The sequence below is a fragment of the Medicago sativa genome, chromosome 5 (genome assembly GCF_051527215.1).
Source record: "Medicago sativa cultivar Bolivia chromosome 5, Bolivia_mono, whole genome shotgun sequence".
NCBI classification, from domain to species: Eukaryota; Viridiplantae; Streptophyta; class Magnoliopsida; order Fabales; family Fabaceae; genus Medicago; species Medicago sativa.
The window spans coordinates 42,772,183-42,784,947 of NC_140753.1; the positions used below are offsets into that span (position 1 = coordinate 42,772,183).

A 12,765-nucleotide genomic window follows, 5' to 3' on the forward strand; every position below is an offset into this window, starting at 1 on the left:
TTCTGCATTTTATATAATTTGTAAATGTTTATGACCCGTGCGGCAGCACAGGTAGAAGTTCTAGTATTATGCAATGTCCTTAGCAACAAAACACTATATATATTTTAACACTATATTTATCCTCTCTAAAAAGACATTATATTTGATCTTACCTGGTCAGAAGGTGACTATCGGTGTAGTTCTTATACGACGGTGATTACGTCAGTTGATAACTGGAACAGTGGGGAGTGTGTACCTGCAGACACTCCGATGCTCAAGTCAGTAAGAGATCAGAATGAGGGTTTACAGAGAGGTTAGATTATACCTTGGGGAATGCAAATAGTCCCCTTTATATAAAGGTGGGTGTTTGCTAAGCCGTTGTAAGTCACATGTGTGCTCGACGATTACGAATTCATAAGAAGTGTAACAACTGAGGAGAGATTCGTGGGAGCCATGATGGTGATCGTTATTGTTTGTTTGAACTGATCATTGTTGCTCCGAGCACCCCCTTCGCGGGGAGAGAGTGTGTTGCGAGTAATATTGTCAAAGTGAAGAGAGGAGAGTGAAATGCTTTTTATAGTGCCAAGAAAGAGGTTAAGAAACCTTTGGGTTTTGATTCTGAACCAATAGAAAATAGCCACATGAGTAAGGTTGAGGATAACGAGGACATGTAGTTATTTTCCACTAACTTTTCAATTCTGAAGTGATGACCCATTAAATCCCCATAAAGTGGCGCAATAATGAGTAGAAATTGAAAAGACAATTTTTGAACGTTATGATGAAGATGACATCATCGTCCAGAGAATATGTAAAAAATTTCAATATTCTCCTTTATTTTTTCAGTCGAAAATGACATTTTTGGGGGACAATTTGTTAGCCTGTATTTTCAAAATGTGGATTTCGACATGCAAAGAATAATACAAGACTACATGATTTTCTAAGTCCAAAGAAAGTATGAATAATTTTTGACAAGAAGATGTTTCTATTGAGAACAGGAAAATATAGATAGGGAGAGCCTTTGAAGGATTTGAATTCTTTATGAAGAGACAACTGTGAAGGCTTAGATACGTGGGAAAAAAGCAGAAAATGTCGAAGGAATGCATTTTCTAGCTGTTGGTTTTTGCAGTTATTTTTTCTGATGTATATATAGTAGTTTTTCATAGGAAAAAGGGGTCACAAATCATTTAACAAAAGTTCTGTACACTCAAAGTATCAACGTTTAGAGAAAAGAGTCGGAATGTATGTGTTGATGATCTTGTGAACCATCTTTAATTTCAATGCAATGCAATTACTTTTTCTTTAAGTTTCTTTGCTTTTAAAACTTTAAGTTTTTATCTGTTTTAATCTACTGATTTTTGTCGAACTTCTTCATCCTAAAAACGGTTTTCTTCATCTTGTTCACTCATAAAACTATGAATATGATGAACATTCATAGATTTTCTAAAAAATAATTGCACACCATGTTATAGGATTTCTAGTTTGATCCTGCAAGTAACATTTTAAAACTAGTCTTATTGTTTACCCAAAAACACCGGTAAACAGGAGGATCCCTGATCCTACATATCTCCAAGTGTTCAGGGAATCAAAGTTACACAATTATCTTGTAAACTGACAACATGGGGAGAAGAAGTGAACGGATTATGATGGCATGCCGCCTCATATTTATAGCATGAGTGATTTAGCTGCGAGTGTCTGAGAGTTAAGGGTTTAGTGTAGAGTGAAGAGCGGAAATTGAGTAAATTGTAGATTTTAACATAAGAGAGAAATACAATATTTTCTAATGTGTTTTGAATAAGAGGAGAGATAAATATATATTTTAACATAAAAAGAGAAGAGAATGTAATTCAAACATTTTGAGGGAAAAAGAGTATAATTTACTCAAAATATTTTGTTACTTGAATACTTTATATAGTAAGTTTTTATAGATATTTATGCATTTAATGCATAAGAAATTGAAGTATTGAACATTTACAATAAAAGTTGTGTTATTTGAATAACTATTTATTGACAATTTACCACCATAATTTTACAATGAAAAAGAAGCATTGACACAAAAACTAAAATAAAGCATGAGAAAAAAACAATTGTACAAATATCATTTCTCTTTCAATAAATAATTGCTTAAGTAGTTTTTTAGTTTTTTTTCCTTCCTTTACTTGCCTTCTTGCATAAAAACAAAAAACAGAGGTTGAATCGAAAGAATTGCCTACTTAATATAATATATTCTCAATTTTGCCACCCATCATAAAGAACCTTTACTAATACCACCGTCCGTGATTCACTAACGTGTCCAAGTCCACAGTAGACCAGACTTGAACAGTAACTAATAAAAACAACTCATTTTCCACTCCTTCATTCATTTCTTCTCCCCTTCTCACGCCAGAAACCCAGTTTCCATTTTTATTACATTACCAACTTGTCAGTTTCTCTTTAACAACTTGGTCCCCACTCACTTCACACTTACCCTTTATGTCTCCTTACCCACACTCCCAATCCACACACACAATGCCTCTCCCTCTCACTCTCTTTCTCTTCTTCTCCATACTCACCACCGCTTCCACCGCTCTCCCATACGGTAAGTAACCACCTTTCAAAAAAACTTTCTCTCTCCTCTAACTAACTTAAATACTAATCATTCATTCTTCATTCGCAGGTATCTCTTACCACATTGACTGCGGCACTCCAACTAACACCACCGACTCATTCAACACTACTTGGCTCTCCGACCGTTTCTTCACCGGCGGCACCACCGGCTTCGTCTCCGAACCACTCCGCTTCCACCACCACCACGAAAAAACTCTCCGCTTCTTCCCTATCTCCTCCGGCAAAAAAAACTGCTACTCCATCCCTTCCTCCACCTCACGCTACCTCATTCGCACCTTCGTCGTCTACGACAACTACGACGGCAAATCACATCCTCCTTCCTTCGACGTCTCCGTCAGCGGCACCGTCGTCTTCTCCTGGCGTTCTCCCTGGCCACAAAACCTTGCTCGTGACGGTGCTTACTCCGACTTATTCGCTTCGTTTAAAGAACAAGAAGATGTACTAATCTGCTTCTACAGCTTCGCCACTGATCCTCCCGTTGTTTCTTCCATAGAGCTTTTCGCAGTTGATCCCGCTTGTTACGATTCAGCTTCCATTGGCAACAATGATACCATACTTGTTAACTATGGTAGAGTCTCTTGCGGTTCGAATCAGTGGGGTCCAGGTTTCACCAACGATGATGACCGGTTCGGTAGGTCTTGGCAGTCAGATTCAGACTATCGAATCTCCGGTTCCGGTTCAGGACGGAACAAGGTGGTTGCGGTTTCTACAAGGAGAAACATAGCTGGAACGGATCAGAAACCGAATTACTTTCCGGCGAAGCTTTACCAGACGGCGGCAACTACAGCGGAGACTGCGGAGGAAGGTGGAGGAGTGTTGGAGTATGAACTAAACGTGGATGCTAAGCTGGATTATCTTGTGTGGCTGCATTTCGCGGAGATCGAAGATCGAGTGAGGAAAGCAGGGGAGAGGGTGTTTGATGTGTTCATCAATGGTGATAATTTGACTAGAGTAGATATTTACAAACAAGTTGGGAGTTTAGCTGCGTTTACTTGGCATCATACAGTGAAGAATTTGAGTAGCAGTTCGTTGAATGTGAAGCTTGTTGGGGTTGTTGGTGCACCCATAATTTGTGGGATTGAGAATTATGCTTTGGTTCCTGGTGACCCTTCTACTGTTCCTCAACAAGGTGTGTGTTCTTTGTTGAATGATTATATTTGGAATGGAATTGTTGTTTACTTTGTTGCTTAAAATTATTCTTTGATTTTTTTATTTCTTCTTTTGGTAACTTGATAGTAATGGTTTGTATGTGTGTGATTTTGAATTGATGCCATCAATTTGTTTGTTAATAGAAATGGGAATTTTTGTTAGGGAATCATGATTATGAATTTTGTTCAAATATAGTTACCTATTATTTAGATTTTTTGGGTAATCTTTTTTATTTCTTCAATTTAAATTTTTGGGTGCAGTGATTGCAATGAAAGCTTTGAAGGATTCACTTAGGGTTCCTGAAAGAATGGGTTGGAATGGTGATCCTTGTGCACCTACTAATTGGGATGCTTGGGAGGGAGTTACATGTCGTATGAGTAAGGATAATAGTGCTCTTGTCATAAGTCAAATGTAAGTCTTCCTTTGCATTAATTCTGCTTAGTTACGCAATTGAGCTTGTAATTGGTTTATTAAGATGATTAGTATTGCTATGTATGGTAGGAATCTCACTTAAAAGTCTCTTAATAATTGCTAAACTTTTTTATGTGTAAGGTTAATAGTTGGGTAGGTCCCATGTGCTAAATTTTCAGATTGTGGGTGAATCTAAAACACTCGTGATATCTTGTTGTCAATATCAAAAATGGTTCTTATTCTTTTTTATTACAAAACTATAAATGTTATTTTCCTATTCTGCAATCAACCTATCAGCAGCTCTGTTTTCCTAAAAAGTTTTGGTAGGTATGAATATGGGTTTATTTTCTTTCCATTCCACAAATGCATATTTGAATTTTTGAAACATAAGTAAATAAATAAAAAGGTGGAAATTGCAATTTTTTATTCTTGTTCAGCAACAATTTTATTAATTTATTTTCATCTTCTAAGCCTTGAATTTATATCAATTTTCATTCCAGAGATTTGGGCAGTCAAGGTTTGAAAGGGTTCATAAGTGACCAAATTAGTCTTTTGTCGGACTTGGTAAGCCTGTAAGTATCAGTAGCCAAAATGTTAACATATGCTTGTAATCTCTCTCATTGTTAGATGTTTTTCAGGTTAACATGTAATATGTGTCGTTGTATGCTTATTAGTCAAGGTCTACAACATTTCCCCTTGATTTGAATTTCGCTGTGTTTTTTATGTTCTTGCAGTAGTCCTAGTTTGCCATTATTATTTTGTATTTCAGTTTCTTCCATATGAACTAAGGTTTTGAACTTGAGAGTATTCATAGAACTTCCATAGGCTCATAAGAGTTCACCTGGTACCAAAATAGTTTTTAAAAAGGTGTTTCATTAGGAAAATATTCCATATCAAAGAACAACATGGCCGTCCTTATCCATTCACATGCTCAGGCACATAAACCTTCTAACGGCAAGTGAAAATAGAATTGAAGCACGTGAATTGAAAGAACAGACACAAACAGAACTTACCAAGACATTCTGTAATGGGGACAAGAGAACAATTTGAAACTCAATGGCGAGGAAGATACACAAACAACAGGATATTGCTCAATTGTTTTGATTATCGTCCCCATGCAACAAACATAGCAGATCAGGGAGTGTGAAAATGCATTGAACACAACAGAAATACGACAGGAGCACAAACAGAACACTTGGAAGTCGAAATGAAACAGAACACATAATACTTAGTTGTCTTTAAAACTCGAGCGCATGAAACACTATACCAGATCAGATTGCAGAGAAAAAATTGATCATTCGGCCTTCATTTGAGAGTTATGACCTGCGTTTGCAGACAACACGATTTCGTCCGTTGTGAATCACAACCTGGAATTGCTGGGTCATGACTCACATTTTCTGAAAATGATTTTGTCATGCAACTGGTTTATGAATGAATCTGCTGGACAGATATCAACTTTGGTAGTGTGGGTTACTGGTTCTCGGGGGCGAGGGTTTGATCATGAGTTGTGTTTTCTTTGGTGTATCATGAGTTGTGTTGTCTTTGGTGTTGAAACAGTGCATTAGTAAGGGAAGATGAGCAGCAACAACACAGTCACTTTGGAAAATTTGGTGACAGAACTCTACCTTCATATCAGACTCTTAACACTTTTTTTTAGACTCGTGATACGTGTTTGTGTGACTCTGAATGAGTCAACTTGATATGCCTTGCTATAATCATAAACTCATACAATTCTAAGTTCACTTACAAGTTTTTACTACACTAACCAGAAGAGAATGAATTATATCAATTTTCAAATGATAAGGTTTTTATGCTTTCAACCAGACTTGTTCTTTCACTATGATTGCTCCAATGGTTACATTTTGATATGGTTAATTGTATTAACAAAATCATCACTTTCTGCATTATATTTGAGGAATGAACAATATTCACGATTTGTTTCAATTCTTAATAACCATTAGACCTCCTTCTTTTTCAAAAACCATTAGACCTCCTTGAATATTCAAGTGTTTGTCTCAATCTCATAGCTGCATTCATTTTTTATAGTAATGTTTCTCGGCACAATGCCATTCATGTTGACCTCAATTTTGGATCATGATGCCTATATACATATGTAGTAGATTGTAATTCATTAAGATTATGTTGTCATCATGTGTTTTCCTTGACAAACTTCAGCCGCATTTATATTGGTTTCTATTATCCACTAATTTCTATTTTAATTTTACAGGAACTTGAGTTCTAATTTGTTGGTGGGTGAAGTACCGCCTGGCCTCGGTCAAAAATCCCTGACACACCTGTAAGTTCAGGGTTCTCTTAAGATGATATGCAAAATGCTTCGCAAATCCCAACTGATTAGAGTCCTTTATTTGATTAGTTCATAAAATGCTTCATCGGTCTTTTCATACACTGAAAATTTATATTTCATATGATATTTCTTTCATTAACTCTTCCCATTATACTATATATACTGAAGTTAAAAATGTCGATTGTGTTATTTTATAAGGTATATGCCACACGACATCAGTCATCCATTTACTAGAATTTTTATATTGGTCTTTGGTTGATAATTAAGTACTATACTATTCTTTTGGAATCAGTTTGATGCCATTTTGAAGCAAAATTTCATGGCATAATATGAATTGACTGATCCATTTGATTTTTCATTCATTTATAAATGGAAGACCAAAATGGATATATAATTATATATAATATTTCCACATTGTGTATGTTTTTCTTGCATATGTAAATTATGGAGCCACTATTTGAACAAAGTATAATTTGTAAAAATACTATGATGTAATTTATTTGATATTTTACGTGTTTCATTTGTAATTTATATGGCAGGGACTTGTCCAACAATCAGTTAACAGGCTCCATTCCGGATAGTATAACTTCTTCAAGTTTGCAGCTTGTGTAAGTACCAACTGCATTATATTAAGTGTTTGGTTAAAATGCGACCTTAAGAGTTACGAGATAGATTAATCAATAAAAAATAGAAATTATTATATGAAAAATAAAATCATTTAATACTTTCTTTTTAATTAATCAAGGCAAGTAGTAAATACCATTTTAATTTCTTAGGATAGATGTTCACAAAAGCCTTATATAACCATGTGATTAGACTCAAGTGGTTAATGAGCTCCCCCAAAGGACAAATCGTTCGGGAAAACCCGAGTTTGATTCTTGGGTGGAGCAATTATTGGTTAGACTTTACTTACCTCCCGGCCGAAATCCGGATTACCAGGACCCCTTTCCTCTGAGATCCGGGGAGTTAACACTAACAAGAAAAGCCTTATATTTATCACAATTGTTTTTTTATTGAGATAAGTGAATTGTGAGATGAAACTGAATTGTTTGAGAGATCGACTCTTAGCTTCCGAAATTATATTTATTAGTCAATACATACAAACTTGTGGATCACATTTTTTAAGGCATTGAATTACAACAGTGTCCTAATATAAGATATGAACAACTAATAAAAACAATCATCTTGAATACAACGAAAGAGGGAAGTCACTGCATTGTCCTTTTTGTGCGTTCCTTAAACAATGCCCTTAGGGCACTTATTAGCAAGACCCATAACTTATTTATGGACTTCAAAGTGACTTGGTAACAATTATTTCTAGTTGGTGGTTGGAATTCACAAATGATGCAACACTTTTTCCATCGAGAACTTTCTTCGAGATAAAATGACAATAATTCTGTGTGGCATCTGCTCATAAATTAAGGGCAATGTGTATGGTGGCTTGCTAGTAAAAAATAAGACTCGTACATTCTATTTTACTGAACTTCAACTTGGATATGGGTTATTTCTGCCATGTTACTTTGCATGTGTTATAGATAATCTAAGTTACTTTGCTAGTATTATTTATCTTTCCATAATTTTGCAAGGAGATGTCATATACTCCCTTCATCCCATAATATGAGTTGCTTAAGGTTTTTTCACACAGATTAAGAAAAACAATAATGAATAAATTTGGTGCATTTTTCCAAAATTATCCAAGTTACCTAATGGGTATTAATCGTTATCATTTGTCATAAATGTATAGTGGAGTATAATGGCTTGGGAGCAAGGAACTCAATATTAATTTTGGGTTGTACTTGGAAAAAGGAACTAATGTTACATTGATAAAATAAAACGACATTTATGTTCGGACATTATTTCTTAACTAAAAAAGACACTAATGTTGGGACAGAGGTAGTACTGTTTCATTCATTTGTATAGTGAATGAATCCTGTGTTTGTCATTTATTCCATTCCCATCAGTTACAACTTATCAATCTGTTTGTTTCTCTATTTAAAACAGACCATTCTATTTTCTAGGTGCCTTTAGGTGTACTGACATTGTAGAAAAGAATTGGTAGATAACACTTAAACTCTAGCAAGTCTTGAGCACGTGTTCCTTTTATCCTTTCATTTTTGCTTATTTCGTTCTGTTTTTTAATACATTTTGTTATGCCAGGCTATTGAATGGTAACTTATTGGAAGGACAAGTGCCGGATGAACTCTATTCAATTGGCGTGCATGGCGGAGCCATTGAGTATGTCACTTTTATCTGATAGTTTTACTATGTCTGCTGTGTAATGTATTCTGATGGAAATATTTGATGACTTACCTTCCCCATGCTTTATAGACATTGTTATGTTTTTCTTGTATTTGTGTGAGATGGTCTGTTGGTGTGCACTTATCTTAAATAAGCGGTGCCACACCCTCCTAGGCTCATTGTATCATATGTCATCAGCATTTAACGATGCATAGTTGCGATTTTGCCTTTGTTTTATTGGAAAATATTTTATGAAGTGAACAAATCAAATGATTACCATTGCAAACTTGTCAGCTTTACGCAGACGCTGGGGAATTGTTGAACAGTAGAAGTTGTTACATACATTCGTAGGGTTGTTTTATTTACGGTGCAATTAAATTTAATTTTGTTCTTCAATGATAAATAATCTCTCGTTCTTCAATTTGTTGTGTTTTGCATTTTTGCAGTCTCTCTGGCAACAAAGGTTTGTGCGGTGTACCATCTCTGCCAGCTTGTCCTATGTTTTGGAAGAATGGCAAATTATCTACTGAGGGGAAAATTGCAATAGGCGTGTCTAGTCTTTTAGTTTTCTGTTTGATAGTTCTGCTGGTCTATATCTATATCAGGAGGAGAAGGAATGATTATGACTTTGCTCTGCCTCATGAATTAACAGGTAATTATTAATTCAAGAAGATTAATGTGGAAATGGAAAATATTTTTCTGAACTTTATTTCAAAAATATATTGAGAGTACAATTACTAATTGTTTAAATAAACTATGCTATTCAAAACAGGCCTGATTAACGGGTCAAATACAATTTGTACAAATAATTACAAAATATAAGATGATAATTACAACAGTCCCCCTCAAGTTGGTGAATTGATATCTATCATTCCCAACTTAGAAGTAAGTTGGCTGACTCTTTGGATTGGTAAGCTCTTTGTTAACACATTTAAAGCCTATGCCCAGAAGGAATGTAGGTTTTAGTTATCAATCCACAATCCAGCTTATGTCGGTCTATCTCAATGGTCTATGCTGAACTGGATTATGAGCAATACTGGTAGTCGATTTATTGTCACAACACTGATTGCATATGCTAAATATGGCTTGGTGTGAGCCAAACAAATAAACTTCTCCACTACTCTTTAATACTGAACCTTAACGCTTTTGCTGTTATTACATTCACTCTTAAACTTATCCATTTTTGTGTGATTATTTTTCCATTCCTACATTCTCCTCTCTGCAAAACACTGTTTTCAATCTTATTGGCAAGTTATTGTCCCAACATTCAGTACAATAAAGGATTATTATCATTCACTCCCATAGATATCTTAACTGTTTGATCTGTTTTATGCTATAGGGCCCGTTTGTTAAAAAAAATCTATTTTATTTTTATTTTTGTAGTGTTTGTTTCAGATTTTTAAAAAATTTATTTTGTTAAAAATATCATTTTTAGCCTCAAAATGAAAAGCTATTCCAAGTAGCTTTTTCAAAATCTATTTTTTTTTTCTTTCCAAATACAAGGAACTCAAGTGTAAGAGCTTCAAATCTTAAAAAAAAATGATTTTTATGTTAGTAAACATACAGAAATAGCTTTAGATTTTTTTAAAAAATCTCTAAAAAAATCTCTAAGATTCTTTTAACCCAAAATCTATTTTTTTTAAAGCTGAAACAAACGCACCCATAGTCTATAAATTTCACCAAAAGTCAGTGTTAGATGCATCTTGCTAAGCTTAAATCTCATACTTGTCATATTACATGTACTTTTTTTAAATAAGCATATTACACGTACTTGAATCGAAATCACATGATTCAAGAGCTTCTCTCCATAACTGTAGTATACCAAGTATTTCCTTGAGTAAATGAATACATAAAGGCCCTGGCTCTTGGATGGGGTTGGTAGATACCACATGGACTAGGGATATGGCCAAGTTAGTATTTATAATGTTTCAGTAATCCCTGCATAATTAGCTAGCATTCGAGGTTGAGTTAGATCTAAAACCAAATTCTAACATGGAATAAAAACCTAACGAGAAACCCAGATTCATCTTTACCAAGCAGACACATTGTCCACTAATACCAATTATGTATTGATGTACCTATACCCTTTTGTATATTTATATAGTTCACATTGACTACTCATATTCCAAGACACTTATTGGTATATCAGGGGTTTATTGTGGAAAAAACAATAAATGTATCTAGTAGTTTGAAAAGGGTCTTTTGTATATAGGAACAATTTTTTTCTCAGAAGGTGCTTATAAAAGTGGACGAAGGGAATAGTCAAATTAGTTCTTATAAGACTTGAGCCTTTTGAATTAAAATGTGGGGTTAAGTTTACAACCTAAACTCCTTGAGTTAGGAAGTGTATTTGTGACCAAGATGAAAAGGTAAGGACTCAAAATTTACATTCGCTGTAATCCTATAATTTAAGGGAAATGATGTGACAAATGAGAGGAAATAATTTGGACAGAGAAAAATGGAGAGATGATACAGAAATGTTTTTTTTCAATAGACTTAGATCTCTTATTCTTTCATGTTTTGATCCTTCTGTTATCTGTTGACCTATGTCTTGTTTCATTTGCAGCATTAGCTGCCAAGAGAAACCGATATCAGAGGCAAAAATCTTTGATGGTTCTTGAGATGGAGAGTCAACACGCTAAGGGACTACCTTCACCATCTGCCACACAATAGCCATACCATATTATTCTTCAATGGAAATGGAATATTGATTGTCATAGTTTTCGGCTAAACATATACTCACACAGCTTAGAGAAAGGATTTCAATTATTTCTGCGCCAATACCAAACAACAATGTGACAATACTAATCTTTAGCAGGAGAAAAATGCTTGATGCCTGTCATTCTCATACAACTTTCTCTTGTCAAGGATTCTGGAAGCCACTTATTACCATGCATATTCGTTGTTACTTGTTGCTTGACCTATCAAACAAAAGCATTGGCCGCAGCTTTTGCTGAATGTGATGGCAACAATCCATCAATATATATGAAATTTGATTTTAGCCACAATTTGGTGTACATATTTTTCCTTGCACATCCGTTATGCCCGACTCTTTAACTGTGTATTGATTTATATAGATACTGTGATTGGACCCTATTGTACATTGTATTTCAATTTTTTTCTTCTTCCGTTTACACCATAACAAACTTTCTATGCTTCAATATTTTGCTTCACAAGCAAATAATTCAAGAAGTTGTTTTTAGGAATTTCTATAAAGTCGTGTTACGAAATGTAGTAATTTGTAGTAATGTATTTGATTGTTTTGATATAATGTTTTTGTCTAATATTTAACATAGCCGAATTTTTTTCTTATAATTGGACCAGAGGGATCTTTTAATTTGACCAAGAGTTTGAAAGGCCACAAAAGGCAAGTGAGTCGGCTATGATACGTAGAAATCGACAGCTTGGAAGCCAGCTAGAAAACAAACTAATTAGTTGAGGGAATCCTAAAACAGTGAAAGATGACGATGAGGATAAAAAAAAAAAAATGCAATGTTGACTAATTTCAATTCATGGTTTATGGGATGGTACATGGTAGATGCAAAACCAGACATTAGCAATAAACTTTAGAGAACCATTTCAAACTATACTATAAGCCTAAATAATTTTTTACAAATTTTAACGTATGACTTTTAAGAACAATTTTTCCAAGTTAAATTCATCAACTTAATAACAATAATGCACCTGTTAGCATTTATCATATATTTTTTCATTATTTGTATAAGATTATTTAGGGTCTGTTTGGTAAGACTTATGAACGAGCTTATAACTTATAACTTATAGCTTATAAGCTCGTCTGATAAAAAAAGCTCCGTTTGGTAATGGTCTTTTACCAGGAGCTTATAACTTATTTCACGAGCTTATAAACTATTTTTCAGAAGCTATTACAAGTAGCGTTTGAACTTATAGCTTATAGCTTATTGTTTTTTCTTCCACTTTTACCCTTATTACTTTATCTGAAATCTGTTTTTACCCTTTATAACTTATTATAGTTTAAAATCAAATATATTTAACGTTACGTTTCCTTTTTTTTTTTTTTACAGAAAAGTTACGTTTCTTTTTTTTTTTTTTGAAAGATG

At 34.3% G+C, this 12,765-nt stretch overlaps 1 protein-coding gene across 1 annotated transcript; it reads left to right on the top strand.

The window, feature by feature from the left end:
* The first annotated feature begins 2,475 nt into the window (after positions 1 to 2,475).
* Positions 2,476 to 11,916, top strand: LOC146922253 (Di-glucose binding protein with Leucine-rich repeat domain-containing protein). Its single transcript, XM_085715276.1, has 9 exons — positions 2,476 to 2,554; positions 2,633 to 3,712; positions 3,993 to 4,143; positions 4,644 to 4,715; positions 6,371 to 6,439; positions 6,988 to 7,056; positions 8,606 to 8,683; positions 9,133 to 9,338; positions 11,253 to 11,916. Exons 1-9 carry the CDS (start codon positions 2,485 to 2,487, stop codon positions 11,357 to 11,359), a joined length of 1,902 nt encoding a protein of 633 aa, XP_085571402.1. The 5' UTR covers positions 2,476 to 2,484; the 3' UTR covers positions 11,360 to 11,916.
* Positions 11,917 to 12,765: the final 849 nt, after the last annotated feature.

What these genes read in the sequence shown, in the direction of transcription:
- LOC146922253 (XM_085715276.1), top strand. Translation starts at nt 2,485, where the DNA reads ATGCCTCTCCCTCTCACTCTCTTTCTCTTCTTCTCCATACTCACCACC. An exon ending in TTCCACCGCTCTCCCATACG is followed by an intron (nt 2,555 to 2,632) that starts GTAAGTAACCAC and finishes CTTCATTCGCAG; the next exon opens with GTATCTCTTACCACATTGAC. An exon ending in TCTGCCTCATGAATTAACAG is followed by an intron (nt 9,339 to 11,252) that starts GTAATTATTAAT and finishes TTTCATTTGCAG; the next exon opens with CATTAGCTGCCAAGAGAAAC.